Below are 22,968 nucleotides of genomic sequence, written 5' to 3' on the forward strand. Positions count from 1 at the left end.
ACTTATCTGTTAATTGTCTCCACTGAAAAGTAAACTCCTACAGGGCAGTGTCTGTATCCGGTTCATGACTACCCCACAACTGTGTCTAGTATGGAGCAGGTGCTTCCCTGCGGCTCAGCTGGTAAAGAATCTGCCTGCATTGCGGGAAACCTGCGTTCGATCTTGGACTGGGAAGATCCCCTGGAGAAGGGAAAGGCTACCCACTCCAGTATTCTGGCCTGGAGAATTCCATGGACTGTATAGTCCATGGGGTTGCAAAGAGTCAGACACGATTGAGCAACTTTCACTTTGACGTAGTAGGTGCTTAATGAACATTTGTTGTATGAATGCTATTAGTAAATACCTATTAATACTTCAGATGAAATATAAACAGGAAAGCAGAAAACAAATACACATTCCCTCTAATCACAGACATGCATTTTCAATCGGCAGTCACTTGTAGTTCTTTTGTCCTTGAGTTTAACTACCTGTCCGTTTGTCATCCTTTTAAAGTATGGTTATTGTTCATAACTAAGCCTCAGGGGCCTATAATGCCTTTACTGAAACAGGTCATTCATTCTCAAACTGCTGTAAGCCAAGCCGATGTAACCCAGATCTTCTGTCTCCCAGAAGTCAGTGTCAATGCGGCACCGCTTCTGTGAGCTTTCTGGGCATGCTCTCCAGGGGTCACAAACCCCAGCTCACACACTACAGCTTCTTAGACACCTGCTCCCATTCAATCCTCACTTAGATTCCCCTCAGCAGAGTGGCCGTGACGCTGGAAGATGGATGTATAAGCCCTATAGGTGTCAAAGTTGGAATCATATAATTTCAAGTTTGAGAGAGCCAGGTGTGGTGGTACAAGGAAGCTAGTTTCAAATTTCAAGATGAAACTAATTTGGGGGTATACTCCATCTGGACAGGGACCATGTCTGTTTTGTTCACCAGCTATGCCCAGCCCCTGGCACAGGACAATCACTGAATGAATAAATGAACACTAATTAAACAAGGAAAGTAAATTATCTCAAAGTTGATGTAATACTACTAAAAGGAATATAGTAATTAGCAAAGTCAGGAATAAGCATAGATATAATATGCCCAAGAAACTTCAAAGTAAGTTTAGATTTCTAACTAAACTCATTTTTTTTTTAACTTACAGGAGTTGAAATCTTCTTTGCAGTTTCTGTGATTACTTGTCCTAGAGGTTTCCAGATCTGAAATGCGTAGCGACCTAAATATAATAGTAACAGGAATAAAGGCAAATACATTTTCTGTAATGAAAGCCAATACCCACAAGGTGCTCACCATAGCAGTTATAGTTTACTTTATATATGTTAGCTTAATAACAATTTCAAAACCTACCAGAAAGACAGTAGTTTTTTCAAACTTCTAATTTGTTAAATGGAGGACAGATTTCATTTTAATTACTCCAATTAAAAAAAAACAATTCTATTGCTTCTCACAATGATAATCACTTTGAAGTATATAGAAAACAAGTCATGTTTATGATCTATACAACACAGGACTGCTTTTAATGAAGTTACCACTAAAGTAATAAAGCAATCACATGGGAAATATTTACAAAGAATGTGTTTACTATCAATTTCTCACAGAGGATGACGAAAAGCTTCTTTATTTTAGTACTTTCCTTTCTTAGTCACCCTAATTATCAAAACCCCTCTGAGACTAGACAACTAAGTATCAATAGCAAAAAAGGTCCTAACCTGTTTTGAGGGCACAGAACAAGAATCAAATAGCATCAGGCCAATCAGAATGTGTGTCCTAACCAGACTGTGTGTCTGCTATACTAGTGTCTCTTTTCTAAAAGTTATGATCCTCTGAAGTTTCTAACCACGTTATTTGCAAATTAAGATTACTACTGGGAAAATTCAACTACACAGATCTTTTATAATAAGTTATCTGTCTAAATATACTGTTATTCCTGTTCAGACAACATGCTACAGTGAAAAATAAAGGATGCTAGTTAGACCTAGGAAGATGTGAAGTAGTCAGCCTAAGTGAAGTCACTCAGTCGTGTCCGACTCTTTGCGACCCCATGGACTGTAGCCTACCAGGCTCCTCTGTCCATGGGATTTTTCAGGCAATAGTACTGGAGTGGATTTCCATTTCCTTCTCCAGGGGATCTTCCCGACCCAGGATCGAACCCAGGTCTCCAACATTGTAGACAGACGCTTTACCGTCTGAGCCACCAGGGAAGTCCTAGTCAACCTAAGTAGGAGACAAAAAGCTCTTGAAACCAAGGAGAATGTTAAAGTAAAATTAAATAAAGCTGAAACCCTAACTCATCTAAATCTCTTATGACATAGAGATCAACTTTCATTTGATTCTCCAACAGTATAAAATATGGCTTTTCAATTCAGTTCAGTTGCTCAGTCGTGTCCAACTCTTTGGAACCCCACGGACTGCAGCACACCAGGCTTCCCTGAACATCACCAACTTCCAGAGCTTACTCAAACTCATGTCTCCATGGCTTTTAAAGTGTCTCAAAATTCCTTCAAAACCACAGTCATGCAATCTCGATGTAAAAAAGCAATCAAGGGCTTTAAGAACTGACATTTGGACATTTATTTTAACCATAAAAGAGAAGACAAAGTTCTAACAGTCTAGGAATACTTTGCTTCTAAATTCTACACTTTAGTTGTAGTTGACTATGAAAGAGAAATGCCTGCTATTTAATATTCTACTCAGTAAAATGAATTTGGCAACAGTGTAATATGTATGCAGTACATATACCAATTCTTCTCATTTTAGAAAGAAGACCTTGGCAAAAGCATATCTTTCTCTAATTTCAAATAAAAATCTTACATTTGAATTTGAAGTAACTATGCCTATTCTTATTTCAAATTCAAATGTAAGATTTTTCTTTGAAATGAGAAAGACATGCTTTCAGAAAACTAAGATCATGGCATCCAGTCCTATCACTTCATGGCAAATAGATGGGGAAATAATGGAAACAGTGAGAGACTTTATTCTTTTCGGCTCCAAAATCACCGCAGATGGTGACTGCAGCCATGAAATTAAAAGATGCTTGCTCCTTGGAAGAAAAGCTATGACCAACCTAGACATATTAAAAAGCAAAGACATTACTTTGCCAACAAAGGTCCGTCTAGTTAAGGCTATGGTTTCTCCAGTAGTCATGCATGGATATGAGAACTGGACTATGAAGAAAGCTAATTGCCGAAGAAATGATGCTTCTGAACTGTGGTGTTGGAGAAGACTCTTTAGAGTCCCTTGGACTGCAAGGAAATCCAACCAGTCAATCCTAAAGGAAATTAGTCCTGAATATTCATTGGCAGGACTGATGCTGAAGCTGAAACTCCAATACTTTGGCTACCTGTTGTGAAGAACTGACTCATTGGAAAAGACCCTGATGCTGAGAAAGATTGAAGGTGCAAAGAGAAGGGGATGACAGAAGATGAGATGGCTAGATGGTATCACCGACTTGATGGACATGAGTTTGAGCAAGCTCTGGGAGTTGGTGATGGACAGGGAAGACTGGCGTGCTGCAGTCTATGGGGTTACAAAGAGTCAGACACAACTGAGCAACTGAACTGATGCCTATTCTGCTATAGCAATTAATACTAAAATTATTTTATGTTTATGGGCAAGTCTGTCAGAATTCCTTTTCATGATACTCTTCACATGAAACCTCCATAAGTAGTTAACTATAGTTACATAATGAGACATAAGACTCTGATGGTATAAGAACCAAGAAAAAGTGAACCACCGATCGTCCTGATTTTAAAGTTCTCACTGGTAAGGTGCTTTAAATAGAGTTGTGTGGAATTAAACATTATGCAAAACAAAATAAAATCTTTTAAGTCTCTTTTCCTATTCGATGTCATTGTATATAACCACAATAGAATGTATTAATAGCTCCACCTACAAAGAAGATTCAATTAATAAGATCAAACCCATGGCCCTTAGGAGACACAAAAGCTAACTGAAAAATGTAAATCTTTATCAACAAAGAAATGCTCTCAGATGAACATTTAATTAGAGAATAGCTATGTAATTTAAAATTATAAATTAATGACTGGAAGCAATAGCAATTTTACTTTAAATCTTTATAACTATTCTTTCTAAAAAGATTTTGGCAGTAAAAGAAATCCTCCTGGGTTTCCAAAGAAATTACACCAATACATTAAATTGAGTAATAAACACACTACCAAGACTAACTAGCTCATCAGAAAGAACTGACAGAAAATGTATAAACTTATCTGCAAGAAAAAAATAAATATGGGCGTAGAGAAGAGCCCCATATCACTTATACTGCTTCACATTAAAGTTTATTTTTAAACAGTATACTATAGCTCACACTAAAAAAAAACGTCAGGAAGATCAGTTATTACAGGGGCTAGTTTCCCAAACTTTGGTAGCATTAATTTCTTTCACTACAAAGTTTATCTATACTGACAAATGTTCACGGACTATGAACGCTGTAAAGAATGGGAATGTATGTCTTAAAATAAAAAACCTCAGAAAACTGAGTCTTCTCAAAATTCACTCTAAAAGCTATTTGGAAATATTTCTCCTACAACATTTATTGATATGTATCCGTTATTTATCTTACCTGCAAAGCCAAGAGCTGCAATACCCAGCCCCACAGCTATCAAACTTCTTGCCTACAAGAGGAAAAAAGTGATTATCATTTACAGTGCTACATATGAGTTTTTAAAGTAAATCATTTAAAATAATAAGAACAATTATGTTAAATATCACATTTTCTTCAAGCTCTGCTGTGTAGAAGTTTTAAATATCTGCAGTGCTTATGAGATTATATCTCCTACACACTATATTGGCTGATTTTCAGTGAACTAATTTTAGACTTCATTCAGTTTCCATGTATTTGACTTCATTCTGACCAAGAGCTTTTATGTTACTTGTTGCTAAAATGTTTTCTATAGACTATTCTTAACAGTGGTACTAATGTATTCATCTTCCATAAATATAAAAGGTAAATATTTCCTCCTCCTTTACATATATGATGCTCAAATGGACTCTGCTCTATTTAAAAATATGATATCCAAGTGTAGCCAAGAAGCCAAACTGTGGAAAATTAGTAACTGTGATGAAAAGCTTAAGAACTAGCTTATTTCTAGCTTTCTAGACCAAGGTAAAAATTTTAAAATAAGAGCGAAAAATCCAGAGTCTAAAAATATGAGCTCATCCAGATAAATTCTGAATTAGGTATATACTCCATATTATTCTCTGCTTTTCTCCTTAACCACCTGGGGAAAATATTTAAGTCACAACAGAAAAAGGTTTTAGGTAGCAAAGATCAATGGACGCCCCCAAGATCCATTCTCCCTTTCTTCTACAGGATCAAAAATTCCTATTTTTAGCCAGACACATATTTCCAAGCCTCCCTTAGGCTTAGGTACAGCATTGTTTAGTAAATGTTGGCTTATAGGATATAAGCAGAGCAGTTCGCGAAGCATCTGTGAAGACTTTCGGGGGCGGGGGAATGTCCCTCCCCTGCTCCATTCCTCCTTCCCGCTGGCTGCGATGTAGACGTGAGACCAGGAGCCGCTGTGTCGGACGAGGAAGGAGGAACAATGAGGTGGAAGGACACTGGTCTGGATGATCATGGAGCTGCCACAGTGCCCCTGGATAGCCTCTATTTACATGAGACAAAAATAAAACTCTGGCTTCCTAAGATACTACTCATATTTTTGGTTTTCAGGTATTTGCAGCCAAATCAAAATTTTGATGGGGTCACAATTAAAGAGAGATACTATAGAAATGGTTTTTGTCCGATTAGTGGCGAGAGAGGCAAATCCGTCACATCCAGCAAAGACTAAGAATAGCTACAACAATCTCACCAGGGGACAGGAATGGATTCATTTCACATCAGTGCAGCAGAAGTCAAAAAATGGAGGTTGAGACTGGAAGGACAGTAAAACCAAAAAGCCCTACAGCCATTAGTTTTCAAGTTCTGTAAGGGAACACAAGTTTTAGGAAATTAAAACCCCAAATATTCAACAAGAGACTCCACAAGGATAAACATCAGGACACAAAGGCCAACCGTATGAAGGTGCTCTAACTTTAACACCCAGTAAGGCTCTCTTTGGAGAAGGGCACAGCAAACCCACTCCAGTATTCTTGCCCGAAGAATCCCATGGACAGAGGAGGCTGGTGGGCTACAATCCACAGGCTTGCAAAGAGTCGGACTCGACTAAAGCAACTGAGCACTCGGGCACGCAACACCCTCTGAGAAATCTAGAGCTCTTCACAGACGAGACGAAGAAGGTTCATCTAAGCTTCTTCAGGTCCAGTGTTAAGATGCACCTTCTCACCGGGCAGAGCACTGGGACAATCTCAGGGAAGGAAGATTCTTTCTCTGGCAGAGGGCAAGCCTAGAGCTAGCTAGCCAGAGGGGCCAAACAGTCTTCAAGGTTCCCTTTGCTACTGCTGCTAAGTCACTTCAGTCGTGTCCAACTCTGTGCGAACCCCTTAGACGGCAGCCCATCAGGCTCCCCCGTCCCTGGGATTCCCCAGGCAAGAACACTGGGGTGGGTAGCCTTTCCCTTCTCCACGGATCTTCCCAACCCAGGATCAAACCCAGGTCCCCCGCATTGCAGGCAGATTCTTAACCAGCTGAGCCACAAGGGAAACCCTCCCTTCAGGTTGCCTAGACTTATTTACTCCTGAAACTGAAGGGAGATTGGTTTAAAGAAGATGTTCTGGGTTGGCTGAATCCCTTTGCTGTTCACCTGAAACAGCACACAATGTACCACAACACTGTTAACTAGCTATACGCAAAATAAAAAGTTTAAAGAAGAAAGAAAAGGAAGTTCTGTTGAGGTGTATTTTTGCCATTTTCCAGAGCTTCCCAGGGACTACGTATTTTGACTTTTCCAGTCTTATTTTCCATTGGTTCACTTTTAAAATCCTCAGTTTAACCAAAGTACTCAACTGCCTCATGTGTGAATTTATTTTCCTTCCTTATAAACTCTACTTACTCTTTTATCTGACTAGAAATATCTATCTGTGCCTGTCAAGATCTGACATATTTTCAATATTTCAGCTTGAACCAGCCACAGAATGGGAGAACTCATTTGCAACACATAGAAGAAAATTTAAGCACATATTCAAAAATACAGAAAATTCTTCCCCATTAATAAGACAGACAATCCAATAGAAATGGACAAAAGAATAGGTCAGGAACTTCATAGAAAACAAAAATCTAAATGGCTGATAAACAGAAATACTAATGATAACAACCACCAAAACAAAATGGTGTGGAAATATTAATACTGGAATATAAAGATCTCTGCCCTTTGTGGCATCTGTTCTGTTCACCAATGAATCAAGCACCAAGCAGTAGTATCTACACTTCTAGGGTGATTCTTCCAGGATATTCCTCTAGGATTCATGTCTAGGATAACAGTGATAATGTACATAAAGGACTTAGCACAGTGGCTTGGCACATGTACTTTTAAATGTGTCTGAGTAAAAGAAGACTCACAGAAGTGGTTTTTGAGGTAGGCTCTTTTTTATAGATTAATTATTATATCATTTTTACTGTTCTGACTATTCAAATATATATGAGACAAAATAGCTGCCTTACTAAAGAGATTTTTATGTCAAGATATTTATATCAAAAACATTAAACCATTAGGCATTTGGTCATTTTTCACTTTAATCTAACAATATGTAAGGCTCAACTGTGTTTAACAATTAAAAATTCAATTTAATTGTCAATAAATAAGTATTGAATACGCTGATGACTACTGTCCACTTGCCCCCCGGGTTCATTTTCCGCTCTTCCCTGACTTGCTCTGTACCTCTGTCTCCACTTGCCTCAAAAGTCTACATTATCCAGTCCGCATTTGCCCTCCTGCTACTGGTTGGGTTTTGCCAATGAGAGGAGGTTTCACAAAACACCAAGCACTAGCTACCAATCACAGAAAAGGACTCTAAACATCTCTGCCCAGTATATCTTGGTGCCAAAGTTTGGAAGCCAACCACAATGCTCAAGCACTGGATAGAATAAGACTTCTTACCCAGAGAAGGGGCAGAGTAAGATCAACTCTAGCCTGGCCATGTGCACCAGTCTCATGAGGCTGGGGGATGACAGCTGACAAGAGGAAATCAGCCTGGTGCTCCCTTCCCCTCTTTAGCCCACACCATCCCCGGAGTCTGAGATACTGAAAGCTGGGGGCAAGACTGAAACAGGAAAAGATCATCCCACAAAACTCAGGCCGTGTGAGCTCCTCACCTTTTGCTAAAAAAGTGCTCCGAGTCCAAGACCTCTTCTCATGAGGTCGAGCAGGGCTGAAAGCCTGTGCACATGAAACTGCTTTTCTCAAAAGGAAGAATCAGCAGAAAAGCAGCAGTGGAAGGAGACGGAAAAACAGTACCATTGATTCCCTGCTATGTTACCTCTGCGGCCGCAGCTCTTGTTCAGCAGCTCTTCCTCCACGCCTCTAGCTCTCACTGGGTTCTGGTGCATGGTTCCCAACCCCTTGCCTCTTTGCCTGAGTAGGTAACTGTTTCCAACTGTCACTACTCCGTGGGTGATTGACCATCCTGTCTTGTTTACCTTGAACTATGCCCACAAATCTGCAAAGAGTCCCTTCATAAAACTATGTGCCCAAAACCCACCCATTACTACCAGTATCCTCACTGACACAAGCATGAGTATACACAAGTCACTATATTATGCATGAGATGCAGTGTATAATGAAGCAAAGACTTGTATCAAATGGGTCCTCTATAGGATGCTGAACATGGTGATTCTCCAGTGCTAATGCTAACCTGCCAAAGGTATTTATCTTTAACCTTCAGTTCACTTCAGGTCAGTCGCTCAGTCATGTCAGACTCTTTGCGACCCCATGGACTGCAGCATGCTAGGCTTCCCTGGCCGTCACCAACCCCTGGAGTTTATTCAGACTAATGTCCATTGAGTTGGTGATGCCATCCAACCATCTCATCCTCTGTCGTTGCCTTCTCCTCACACCTTCAATCTTTCCCAGCATCAGAGTCTTTGCAAATGAGTCAGTTCTTGACATCAGGTGGCCAAAGTATTAAGAGTTTCAGCTTCAACATCAGCCTTTTCAATGAATATTCAGGACTAATTTCCTTTAGGATGGACTGGTTGGATCTCCTTGCAGTCTAAGACACTCTCAAGAGTCTTCTCCAACACCACAGTTCAAAAGCATCACTTCTCTGGCATTCAGCTTTCTTTATAATCCAACTCTCACATCCATACATGACTACTGGAAAAATATAGCTTTGACTAGACGACTTTGTTAGCAAAGTAATGTCTCTGCTTTTTAATATGTTGTCTCGGTTGGTCACAACTTGTCTTCCAAGGAGCAAGTGTCTTTTAATTTCATGGCTGCAGTCACCATCTGCGGTGATTCTGGAGCCCCCAGAAATAACTGTGCCACTCATTCCACTGTTTCCCCATCTATGTCCCATGAAGTGATGAGACCAGATGCCATGATCTTCATTTTCTGAATGTTGAGCTTTAAGCCAACTTTTTCACTCTCCTCTTTCACTTTTATCAAGAGCTCTTTAGTTCTTCTTCACTTTCTGCCACCAGGGTGGTATCATCTGCATATCTGAGGTTATTGATATTTCTCCCGGCAATCTTGATTCCAGCCTGTGCTTCTTCCAGCCCAGTGTTTCTCAAGATGTATTCTACATATAAGTTAAATAAGCAGGTGACAATACATAGTCTTGACGAATTCCTTTCCCTACTTGGAACCAGTCTGTATTCCAAGTCCAGTTCTAACTGTTGCTTCGTGACATGCATACAGGTTTCTTAAGAGGCAGGTCAGATGGTCTGGTATTCCCATCTCTTTCAGAATTTTCCACAGCTTATTGTGATCCTCAAAGCCTTTGGTGTAGTCAATAAAGCAGATATAGATGTTTTTCTGGAACTCTCTTGCTTTTTCCATGATCCAGTAGATATTGGCAATTTGATCTCTGGTTCCTCTGCCTTTTTAAAATCCAGCTTGAACATCTGGAAGTTCATGGTTCATGTACTGTTGAAGCCTGGCTTGGAGAATTTTGAGCATTACTTTACCAGTGTGTGAGATGAGTGCAATTGTGCAGTAGTTTGAGCATTCTTTGGCATTGCCTTTCTTTGGGATTAGAATGAAAACTGACCTTTTCCAGTCCTATGGCCACTGCTGAGTTTTCCAAATTTGCTGGCATGTTGAGTGCAACACTCTCACAGCATTATCTTTTAGGATTTAAATAGCTCAACTGGAATTCCATCACCTCCACTAGCTTTGTTCATAGTGATGCTTCCTAAGGCCCACTTGACTTCAAATTCCAAGATGTCTGGCTCTAGGTGAGTGATCATACCATCGTGATGATCTGGGTTGTGAAGATCTTTTTTGTATAGTTTTCCTGTGTATTCTTGCTACCTCTTTTTAATATCTTCTGCTTCTGTTAGGTCCATACCATTTCTGTCTTTTATTGTGCCCATCTTTGCATGAAATGTTCCCTTGGTATCTCTAATTTTCTTGAAGGGATCTCTAGTCTTTCCCATTCTGTTGTTTTCCTCTATTTCTTTGCATTGATCACTGAAAAAAAAGACTTTCTTATCTCTCCTCGCTATTCTTTGGAACTCTGAGTTCAAATGAGTATCTCTTTCCTTTTCTCCTTTGCCTTTCACTTCTCTTCTTTTCACAGCTATTTGTAAGGCATCCTCAGACAACCATTTTGCCTTTTTGCATTTCCTTTTCTTGGGGATGATCTTGAGCCCTGCTCCTGTACAATGTCATGAACCTCCATCCATAGTTCTTCAGGCACTCTGTCTATGAGATCTAATCCCTTGAATCTATTTGTTACTTTCATTGTATAAATGTAAGGAATTTGATTTAGGTCATACCTGAACGGTTTAGTCATTTTCCCTACTTTCTTCAATTTAAGTCTGAATTTGGTAAAAGGAGTTCATGATCTGAGCCACAGTCAGCTCCTGGTCTTGCTTTTGCTGACTGTATAAAGCTTCTCCATCTTTGGCAGCAACATATAATCAACCTGATTTCGGTATTGACCATCTGGTGATGTCCATGTGTACAATCGACTTCTGTGTTGTTGGAATAGCAGGTTTGCTATGACCAGTGCATTCTCTTGGCAAAACTCTTTTAGCCTTTGCCCTGCTTCATTCTGTACTCCAAGGCCAAATCTGTCTGTTACTTCAGGTATTTCTTGACTTCCTACTTTTGCATTCCAGTACTGTATAATGAAAAGGACATCTTTTCTGGGAGTTAGTTCTGGCAGGTCTTGTAGGTCTTCATAGAACCATTCAACTTCAGCTTCTTCAGCATTACTGGTTGGGGCATAGACTTGGATTCCTGTGATATTGAATGGTTTGCCTTGGAAACGAAAAGAAATCATTTTGCCGCTTTTGAAACTGCATCAAAATATTGCATTGTGGACTCTCTTGTTGACTATGATGGCTACTGCATTTCTTCTAAGGGATTCTTGCCCACAGTAGTAGCTATGATGGTCATCTGAGTTAAATTCACCCATTCCAGTCCATTTTAGTCCACTGATTCCTAAAATGTCGATGTTCACTCTTGCCATCTCCTGTTTCACCACATCCAACTTGCCTTCATTCATGGACCTAATATTCCAAGTTTCTATGCAATATTGCTCTTTACAGCATTGAACTTTACTTTCATCACCAGTCATATCCACAACTGGCTGTTGTTTTAGCTTTGGCTCCGTCTCTTCAGTCTCTCTGGAGCTATTTCCCCACTAATCTCCAGCAGCATGTTGGGCACCTACCAACCTGGGGAGTTCATCTTTCAGTGTTTTTGCCTTTTCATACTGTTCATGGGGTTCTCAAGGCAAGAATACTGGAGTGGTTTGCCATTCCCTTCTCCAGTGGACTACGTTTTGTCAGACCTCTCCACCATGACCCGTCCATCTTCGGTGGCCCTACAGGGCATGGCTCGTAGTTTCACTGAGTTAGACAAGGCTGTGGCCCATGTGATCAGATTGGTTCAGTTCAGTTCAGTCGCTCAGTCGTGTCCGACTCTTTGCAACCCCATGAATCGCAACACGCCAGGCCTCCCTGTCCATCACCAACTCCCGGAGTTCAGACTCACGTCCATCGAGTCCATGATGCCATTCAGCCATCTCATCCTCTGTTATCCCCTTCTCCTCCTGCCCCCAATCCCTCCCAGCATCAGAGTCTTTTCCAATGAGTCAACTCTTCGCATGAGGTGCCCAAAGTACTGGAGCTTCAGCTTTAGCATCATTCCTTCCAAAGAAATCCCAGGGCTGATCTCCTTCAGAATGGACTGGTTGGATCTCCTTGCAGTCCAGGTGACTTTGAGAGTCTTCTCCAACACCACAGTTCAAAAGCATCAATTCTTCGGTGCACAGCCTTCTTCACAGTCCAACTCTCATATCCATACATGACCACAGGAAAAACCATAGCCTTGACTAGACAGACCTTAGTTGGCAAAGTAATGTCTCTGCTTTAGAATATACTATCTAGGTTGCTCATAACTTTTCTTCAAGGAGTAAGTGTCTTTTAATTTCATGGCTGCAGTCACCATCTGCAGTGATTTTGGAGCCCCCCAAAAAAGTCTGACACTGTTTCCCAATCTATTTCCCATGAAGTGATGGGACCAGATGCCATGATCTTCGTTTTCTGAATGTTGAGCTTTAACCCAACTTTTCACTCTCCTCTTTCACTTTCATCTAAAGCTAAAAAGGGGGCTTTTTAGCTCCCCTTCACTTTCTGCCATAAGGGTGATGTCATCTGCATATCTGAGGTGATTGATATTTCTCCCAGCAATCTTGATTCCAGCTTGTGTTTCTTCCAGTCCAGCATTTCTCATGATGTAACCTGCATATAAGTTAAATAAACAGGGTGACAATATACAGTCTTGACGTCCTCCTTTTCCTATTTGGAACCAGTCTGTTGTTCCATGTCCAGTTCTAACTGTTACTTCCTGACCTGCATACAGATTTCTCAAGAGGCAGGTTAGGTGGTCTGGTATTCCCATCTCTTTCAGAATTTTCCACAGTTTCTTGTGATCCACACAGTCAAAGGCTTTGGCATAGTCAAAAAAGCAGAAGTCGATGTTTTTCTGGAACTCTCTTGCCTTTTCTATGATCCAGCGGATGTTGGCAATTTGGTCTCTGGTTCCTCTGCCTTTTCTAAAACCAGCCTGAACATCAGGGAGTTCACGATTCATGTATTGCTGAAGCCTGGCTTGGAGAATTTTGAGCATTACTTTACTATCATGTGAGATGAGTGCAATTGTGCAGTAGTTTGAGCATTCTTTGGCATTGCCTTTCTTTGAGATTGGAATGAAAACTGACCTTTTCCAGTCCTGTGGCCACTGCTGAATTTTCCAAATGTGCTGGCATATTGAGTGCAGCACTTTTACAGCATCATCTTTGAGGATTTGAAATAGCTCAACTGGAATTCCATCACCTCCACTAGCTTTGTTTGTAGTGATGCTTTCTAAGGCCCACTTGACTTCACATTCCAAGATGTCTGGATCTAAATTAGTGATCACATCATCATGATTATCTGGGTCATGAAGATCTTTTTTGTACAGTTTTTCTGTGTATTCTTGCCACCTCTTCTTAATATCTTCTGCTTCTGTTAGGTCCAGACCATTTCTGTCCTTTATTGAGACCATCTTTGCATGAAATGTTTCCTTGATGTCTCTAATTTTCTTGAAGAGATCTCTATTCTTTCCCATTCTGTTCTTTTCCTCTATTTCTTTGCATTGACTGCTGAAGAAGGCTTTCTTATCTCTTCTTGCTATTCTTTGGAACTCTGCATTCAGACGCTTATATCTTTCCTTTTCTCCTTTGCTTTTCACTTCTCTTCTTTTCACAACTATTTGTAAGGCCTCCCCAGACAGCCATTTTGCTTTTTTTGCATTTCTTTTCCATGGGGATGGTCTTGATCCCTGTCTCCTGTACAATGTCACGAACCTCTGTCCATAGTTCATCAGGCACTCTATCGATCAGATCTAGGCCCTTAAATCTATTTCTCACTTCCACTGTATAATCATAAGGGATTTGATTTAGGTCATACCTGAATGGTCTAGTGGTTTTCCCTACTTTTCTTCAATTTGAGTCTGAATTTGGCAATAAGGAGTTCATGATCTGAGCCACAGTCAGCTCCTGGTCTTGTTTTTGTTGACTGTATAGAGCTTCTCCATCTTTGGCTGCAAAGAATATAATTAATCTGATTTTGGTGGTGACCATCTAGTGATGTCCATGTGTAGAGTCTTCTCTTGTGTTGGTGGAAGAGGGTGTTTGCTATGACCAGTGCATTTTCTTGGAAAAACTATTAGTCTTTGCCCTGCTTCATTCCGCATTCCAAGGCCAAATTTGCCTGTTACTCCAGGTGTTTCCTGACTTCAGATTGGTTAGTTTTCTGTGATTGTGGTTTTCAGTCTGTCTGCCCTCTGATGGAGAAGGATAAGAGGCTTATGGAAGCTTCCTGATGGGAGAGACTGACTTAGGGGGAACTGGGTCTTGTTCTGATGGGCAGGGCCCTGCTCAGTAAATCTTTAATCCAATTTTCTATTGATGGGCAGGGCTGTGTTCCCTCCCTGTTATTTGACCTGAGGCTAAACTATGGTGGAGGTAATGAAGATAGTGGTGACCTTCTTCAAAAGGTCCCATGCACTCACTGCTACACTCTTGCCCCCAACCCTGCAGCAGGCCACCACTGACCCACGCCTCTGCTGGAGACTCCTGGACACTCATGGGCAAGATCTTTAATCTTGAGCGGCAGCTGCCCCGGCACAGGAGGGCCGAGAGGAACTACTCCACGTTCAAGGTCAGGAGGGGTGACTTGGTCCAAGGTAAGGAGCAGTGGCTGTGCTTTGCTGGAGCAGCCTTGAAGAGATACCCCACGTCCAAGGTAAGAGAAACCCAAGTGAGATGGAAGGTGTTTCGAGAGGGCATCAGAGTGCAGACACACTGAAACCATAATCACAGAAAACTAGCCAATCTGATCACAGGGATGACAGCCTTATCTAACTCAATGAAAGGAAGCCTTGCCATGTGGAGCCACCCGAGATGGATGTGTCAGGGTAGAGAGGATTGACAGAATGTGGTCCACTGGAGAAGGGAATGGCAAACCACTTCACTATTCTTGCCTTGAGAACCCTAGGAAGAGTACGAAAAAGCAAAATGATAGGAAACTAATAGAGGAACTCCCCAGGTTGGTAAGTGCCCAACATGCTACTGGAGATCAGTGGAGAAATAACTCCAGAAAGAATGAAGGGATGGAGCCAAAGCAAAAACAATACCCAGTTGCAGATGTGACTGGTGATAGAAGCAAGGTCTGATGCTGTAAGGAGCAATATTGCATAGGAATCTGGAATGTTAGGTCCATGAATCAAGGCAAATTGGAAGTGGTCAAACAGGAGATGGCAAGAGTGAACGTCAACATTCTAGGAATCAGCGAACTAAAATGGACTGGAATGGGTGAATTTAACTCAGATGACCATTGTATCTACTACTGCGGGCAGGAATCCCTCAGAAGAAATGGAGTAGCCATCATGGTCAACAAAAGAGTCTGAAATGCAATACTTGGTTGCAATCTCAAAAATGACAGAAGGATCTCTGTTTGTTTCCAAGGCAAACCATTCAATATCACGGTAATCCAAGCCTATGCACCAACCGGTAATGCTGCAGATGCTGAAGTTAAATGGTTCTATAAAGACCTACAAGATCTTTTAGAACTAACACCCAAAAAATATATCCTTTTCATTATAGGGGACTGGAATGCAAAAGTAAGAAGTCAAGAAACACCTGGAGTAACAGGAAAATTTGGCCTTGAAGTACGGAATGAAGCAGGGCAAAGGCTAATAGAGTTTTGCCAAGAACACACTGGTCATAGCAAACACCTTCTTCCAACAACACAAGAGAAGACTCTACACGTGGACATCACCAGATGGTCAACACTGAAATCAGACAGTTTATATTCTTTGCAGCCAAAGATGGAGAAGCTCTATACAGTCAGCAAAAACAAGACCGGGAGCTGACTGAGGCTCAGATCATGAACTCCTTATTGCCAAATTCAGACTTAAATTGAAGAAAGTAGGGAAAACCACCACACCATTCAGGTGTGACCTAAATCAAATCCCTTATGATTATACAGCGAAGTGAGAAATAGATTTAAGGGACGAGATATGATAGATACAGTGCCTGATGGAAGTGTCTGACATTGTATAGGAGACAGGGACCAAGACCATCCCCATGGAAAAGAAATGCAAAAAGGCAAAATGGCTGACTGAGGACGACTTACAAATAGCTGTGAAAAGAAGAGAAGCAAAAGACAAAGGAAAAAGGAAAGATATACCCATTTGAGCGCAGAATTCCAAAGAATAGAAAGGAGAGATAAAAAAGCCTTCCTCAGTGATCAATGCAAAGAAATAGACGAAAACAACAGAACAGACTAGAGATCTCTTCAAGAAAATTAGGGACACCAAGGGAACATTTCATGCAAAGATGGACTCGATAAAGGACAGAAATGGTATGGACCTAACAGAAGCAGAAGATATTAAGAAGAGGTGGCAAGAATACACGAAGAACTGTACAAAAAAGATATTCCTGACCCAGGTAATCATGATGGTGTGATCACTCACCTAGAACCAGACACCCTGGAATGTGAAGTCAAGTGGGCCTTAGCATCACTACAAACAAAGCTAGTGGAGGTGATGGAATTCCAGTTGAGCTATTTCAAATCCTCAAAGATGATGCTGTGAAAGTGCGGCACTCAATATGCCAGCACATTTGGAAAACTCAGCAGTGGCCACAGGACTGGAAAAGGTCAGTTTTCATTCCAGTCCCAAAGAAAGGCAGTGCCAAAGAATGCTCAAACTACCACACAATTGTACTCATCTCACATGATAGTAAAGTAATGCTCAAAATTCTCCAAGCCAGGCTTCAGCAATACGTGAACTGTGAACTTCGAGATGTTCAGGCTGGTTTTAGAAAAGGCAGAGGAACCAGAGACCAAATTGCCAACATCCACTGGATCATGGAAAAAGCAAGAGAGTTCCAGAAAAACATCTATTTCTGCTTTATTGACTATGCCAAAGCCTTTGACTGTGTGGATCACAAGAAACTGTGAAAAATTCTGAAAGAGATGGGAATAACAGACCACCTAACCTGCCTCTTGAGAAACCCTTATGCAGGTCAGGAAGTAACAGTTAGAAGTGGACATGGAACAACAGACTGGTTCCAAATAGGAAAAGGAGGACATCAAGGCTGTATATTGTCACTCTGCTTATTTAACTTCTATGCAGAGTACATCACGAGAAACGCTGGGCTGAAAGAAGCACAAGCTGGAATCAAGATTGCCGGGAGAAATATCAATAACCTCAGATATGCAGATGACACCACCCTTATGGCAGAAAGTGAAGAGGAACCAAAGAGCCTCTTGATGAAAGTGACAGTGGAGAGTGAAAAAGTTGGCTTAAAGCTCAACATTCAGAAAACGAAGATCATAGCATCCGGTCCCATCACTTCATGACAAATAGATGGGGAAACAGTGACAGACTTAATTTTCTTGGGCTCCAAAATCACTGCAGATGGTGACTGCAGCCATGAAATTAAAAGATGCTTGCTCCTTGGGAAGAAATGCTATGACAAACCTACACAGTGTATTAAAAAGCAGCGACAGTACTTTGCTGACAAAGGTCTGTACAGTCAAAGCTATGGTTTTCCCAATAGTCATGTATGGTTGTGACAGTTGGACCATAAAGAAAGCTGAGCACAGAAGAACTGATGCTCTTGGACGGTGGTATTGGAGAAGACCCTTGGGAATCCCTTGGACTGCAAGGAGATCCAACCAGTCCAACCTAAAGGAAATCAGTCTTAAATATTCATTGGAAGGACTGATGTTGAAGCTGAAACTTTAATACTTTGGCCACCTGATTTGAAGAACTGACTCATTTGAAAAGTCCCTGATGGTGTAAAGATTGAGGGCAGAAGGAGAAGGTGATGACAGAGAATGTGATGGTTGGATGGCATCACCGACTCAATGGACATGCATTTGGGTGGACTCCGGGAGTTGTTGATGGACAGGGAGGCCTGGCATGCTGCAGTTCATGGGGTCACAAAGAGTTGGACACGGCTGAGCTACTGAACTGAACCTCAAATGGTCCAGAATAAGAATATCATTTGTTTCCTAGAAAATAATATTTATTTACTACCTAACAGTTTTTCACTCACTAAAAAGTCACTGGAATTTTTTTTCCAGACATGAATTTAGATAGCTCTTCCCAGGTGGCTCAGTAGTAAAGAATCTGCCTGCCAAGCAGGAGACAGGGGTTTGACCCCAGGGTCTAGAAAATCCTTTGGAGATGGAAACAGCAAGCCACTCCAGTATTCTTGCCTGGGAAATCCCACGGACAGAGGAGCCTGGCAGGCTACAGTCCACGGGGTCACAAAGAGTCGGACACAACTTAGGGACTAAACAACAATAACAAGTTCCCCCAACCCTTCACATATATGAATGACCCAAGCAGAAAAAAGTAACCATCTAACTGCAAACACAGAGAGTAGGAAGCAAGAGAGAGTCTATCTGAGATCTAAGCAAGCAGTTCACAGAGAACTCTCAACCATACCTGTATCTGACCTCAAATTTTTTAAAGTATAAAATTACATCTAAGCTAACTGAGGCTTAGAAAAAGAAATAGCCTATGCTTCATTTGGCATAACTGTGTAAATAATTGAGAATTCCATCAACATCTTCTCTACTTTACCACCGTTGAAAAAATTTTACATTTGCTTTAGCACTATGCTATTTCACATTTATTTAAACTTCAGTATTGTACCATCAGCTAACAGGATCTATTTTTTTTTCTTTTATATACACAACGCCATATTTAATCTAGTGTCAAGCACAATGATGTGCTTCAATTTCTCTTTTGCATGTTTTTTAAACAGTGATGCTTTAGAACTAAATTGTCAGTAACAGAACAAAAACAACGTTGAAAAGACCATCTAAAAGCAAAGTGGAGAATGAGGCCTGGTATTAGTAACACTAGCACTGTCATTTTCCACCAGCTAGGCAATAGCCAGGTTAAATGTCCAAAGCTGCTCTCATGCAACCAGACTGCCATTATGCTACGCCGGTGTCTTTATAGAAACTACAGAAATGTTCCTATTTCTTTGACTTTGGAAAATTGGAATATGTGCTGAAAAGAAAAGAAATCAGGTAGTGTGATTTAAAAGGACAGATGTGTACACACCTGTACTCTGGCCTGAGCTAAAACTGCCATAGGCGTCACACACACGTAGGAGATAGTAGATGGGAAATGTGGATGCCACAAGGTGTTTTCATTGCTATTTTAAATATCCACAAGACTGCCTTCAGCAAGTTTTAGTTTTGAAACATTTTCTTTGAAGATTCAGATGGCTGGAAAAGTAGGTAACATTTTCCAGGTAAAAGATCTAAATAAATTTTTAGATCCGTTGTTTTTTTTTTTTCTACATAAAATTATGCTAGCACATATTTAGAACAATTTGATCTTTTTACAAAAAAGGTATGTATTTCCAAAATTTACATCAGTTACAGTCAGTTAAAAATTCTACCAACTAATTCTTTTAAACTGGTCTAGGCCAGTGTTTTCGGAAAGTGGTCTATAGAAGGAAAACAGAAAAATTCTGTTCATGCCAAATTTGGAAATGCGTTTTTTAACAATCTTATCATGGTCACCACAGAAAACAAAGATGATATGTATACGCATAACAAATGTATGTGTTCTTGGCCAACGGTATTTAATTAAGAGTTTTAAAAATTCATGACAACTTCAGATATTTCTCAAAATGCCAAACACCATAGTTTTCGCTGCATTCCCTATGACTATAGACAACACATGAATATTTTAGATTTTAAAATGTCCAAGCGTATGTATAACAGCACTGCAGAAATTAACAAACAGTACATTCCCAATGAAACTGCTGACTGATTTCAAAATGGCTGCAGAGTTACCATAAAGAATCCTTTGCCTAGACTGCTAAATCTGGCTGGAGAAAAGTCTTATGGCTATGCTAAAGAGCACCATTATAAAATTACGGTTTCTGCTGTTGGCTGGGCTTTCACCCTCTCCCTCATCCTTGAGTCACAGCATTCCCCATTCCTCTTTGCCACTACTGTTACTTTGCTTTTTTCAGTTTTCATCTGTGAAGCAAGCATGAACTTCCTCAGTCTTCCACCCCTTCACCCTTGAATGTACAGTCCATGGGCTTCAGAGTTAATCAGGTGTGGGCTCTAATTTCACCTCAATCTTTACCACATCTGGGACCCTAAACTGATGTCTCTAGGCCCATTTCCTCATCTATAAAATGGGAATGTGATATATGCATCACCGGAAGCTCAGAATGATTATGAGAAAAGACTATGACGAACAGCCGATGCACTGCGCACACAATGGCAGGTGTCTGCTGGCCCTTTCTTCACTCTCACACTTTCACTCCTAATCCTTCCTGTTCTTCTGTGCTCAGTGCTCCTGGAAAATCCCTGCTGATTTTTCAACAAACAGCTTTAAGGCCACCTCATTTCATCACCCGTCTCCTCACTCAAGTAAAACATTTCAGTGACCCCATGGTATTGGGTTGGCCAAAAGGTTCATTTGCCAGAAAAACCCAAACGAACCTTTTGGTTTCAACACAATACTTAGCAGTTCTATTACAGTACATAGCACGTTCTTTATTAATAATACTAGTTTGCCTATTTCTTTATTTTTGGAATTAGATGTATGTTTTATTTATTTAATGGAAAAGCATTTTATTTTGAATACAGCAGTTTGTACATACTACTCCCAAACTCCCGACCTATCCTTCCCCCAAACTTTCCCCTGATTTACCTATTTTAAACCCCTTCTAAAATGTGACCTTCTGGACGTAGGGACTGCTTATCTCTAGATTTCCAGTCTAACAAAGTACTTAGTCGGAGAAGGCAATGGCACCCCACTCCAGTACTCTTGCCTGGAAAATCCCATGGACGGAGGAGCCTGGTAGGCTGCAGTCCATGGGGTCGCTAAGAGTTGGACACGACTGAGCGACTTCACTTTCACTTTTCACTCTCATGCATTGGAGAAGGAAATGGCAACCCACTCCAGTACTCTTGCCTGGAGAATCCCAGGGACGGGGGAGCCTGGCAGGCTGCTGTCTATGGGGTTGCACCGAATCGGACACAACTGAAGCGACTTAGCAGCAGGGGCTTCCCAGGTAGCGCGAGGGGTGAAGAATCCACTTGCCAATGCAGGAGACACAAGAGCTGGGCGTTTGATCCCTGGGTCAGGAAGAACACCCTAGAGAAGGAAATGGCAGCCCACTCCAGTGTTCTTGCCTGGGAAATTTCACAGGCAGAGGAGCCCGGCAGGCTACAGTCCATGGGGTCACAAAGAGGTGGACACAACTGAGCATACACACAGTTTCTCAAAAATTAATATAAAGGGATGAAAATGATCTTAAGCAACATCCTCACTACCCAGATGCCTTTTGGAACTTGTATTATTTGTTCTGTGTATTGGTGTCTGCTAGTGAGTGGAATTATGATTGAAATGGGAAAATATAATGCAAAATGATAGTTAAATTTAATTAAGAAATTAACACATAATCATGTTTCAAAATATCCTGGACCAGGTAAATACATCCAAAAGTCTCACAGAAGACAAAGAAGATGAAATTAAGGGTCTATGCCAGGTAAATTTCATTACAAAAATTTAAATGAATACAATTCACATATCCACATAGAGAAATAAGGAGTAATTGAACTGCTAAACAAAGAAAAATACCAAAACTCCCAATAAAAAAAGTCAGGCATTTTTTCAAATAGCCATTTGGAGGCTTTCTCCCATCTCTGAGTATTTCAAACAGACAGCAACAAACAATAGAAATCAGAAAAATATACACAGAAAGTGATACATGAAATGGAGAAAATGAAGCGACCAGAGAATTTACGTGTGTTAATACAATGAAAGCAACAAATTATTGACCAGAGGAAGCTTGATTGAGAAGGTGACTTTTGGGTGGCGAAAAACAGGAAGAAAGTGTAGTCATGTCAGTATTTAAAGAGGAACCATTGTGGGCAGAGGCAACAAATCTGAAGGCCCTAAGGCAAGCGTGTATAAACTGCTGTGCCCACAAACACTCAGGAGGCCAGCACGCACAAAGAAAGGAGAGAAAAAGGAACAGAAAATGAGGGCAGAGAAGCAACGGGGACAGCAGATAATGTCAGGCCTTAGCATCAGCATAAGGACTTGTTTTTCTGAGTGCAATAAGCCATGTCTGTTCTAAGAGGCCTAAGACTTCATATGTACAATTCTAAAATGGTCATTAGTTGTCGTGTTGAGAAAAGACATATCAAAGACAGAGGCACTGATGAGCTAGGAGTCATTTAAAATAATCCAGGAAGGAGATAATGGTAGCTTGGACCGAAGTGATTAGTGATGGAGTCAGGAGGAAGTGGTCAGATTCTGGATATATTCTGAAGATAAAGCCAGTAAGATTTGTTGAGAGACTGGATGTGAGGTATAAGGGAAAGAGAAGATGATGAATGATGAAAATGTGGTATACATGTACAATGGAATATTATTCACCCATAAAGAGAAGCAAAGTCTAGCATTCGTGACAACATGGATGAACCTGCAGGATGTGTTCAACTCTTTGTGATCCCATGGACTGTAGTTCACCAGGCTTCTCTGTCCATGGAATTCTCTAGGCAAGAATACTGGAGTGGGTTGCCATTCCCTTCTCCAGGGGATCTTCCTGACCCAGGGATCAAACCCAGGTCTCCTGCACTGCAGGTGGATTCTTTACTGTCTGTGCCACCAGGGAAGCCATAACACAAAATGAAATAAAGTCAGACACAGAAGGACAAATTACTGATTGACCTCACATATATGTGGAATCTGAAAAAAAGTCAAACTCATAGAAGCAGAGAGTAGAACAGTGATTAGTGGGTGAAATGGGGTAATGTGGGTCAAAATTCCTGTT

General features: G+C 40.9%; 1 protein-coding gene across 2 annotated transcripts in view; it reads right to left on the reverse strand.

Moving 5' to 3' along the window:
- DNAJC15 (DnaJ heat shock protein family (Hsp40) member C15) overlaps positions 1–22,968 on the reverse strand; it is an 84,825-nt gene that overhangs the window by 43,480 nt on the left and 18,377 nt on the right. For both annotated transcript variants that reach the window (XM_018056779.1, XM_018056780.1), the window contains exons 2-3: positions 4,574–4,625; positions 1,137–1,210 (exon numbers count right to left, since the gene is read on the reverse strand). In XM_018056779.1, the coding sequence (XP_017912268.1) occupies positions 1,137–1,210; positions 4,574–4,625 (126 nt within the window). The remainder of the gene's footprint in view (positions 1–1,136; positions 1,211–4,573; positions 4,626–22,968) is intronic.

This window comes from Capra hircus, chromosome 12 (assembly GCF_001704415.2).
Source record: "Capra hircus breed San Clemente chromosome 12, ASM170441v1, whole genome shotgun sequence".
In the NCBI taxonomy this organism is placed as follows: Eukaryota; Metazoa; Chordata; class Mammalia; order Artiodactyla; family Bovidae; genus Capra; species Capra hircus.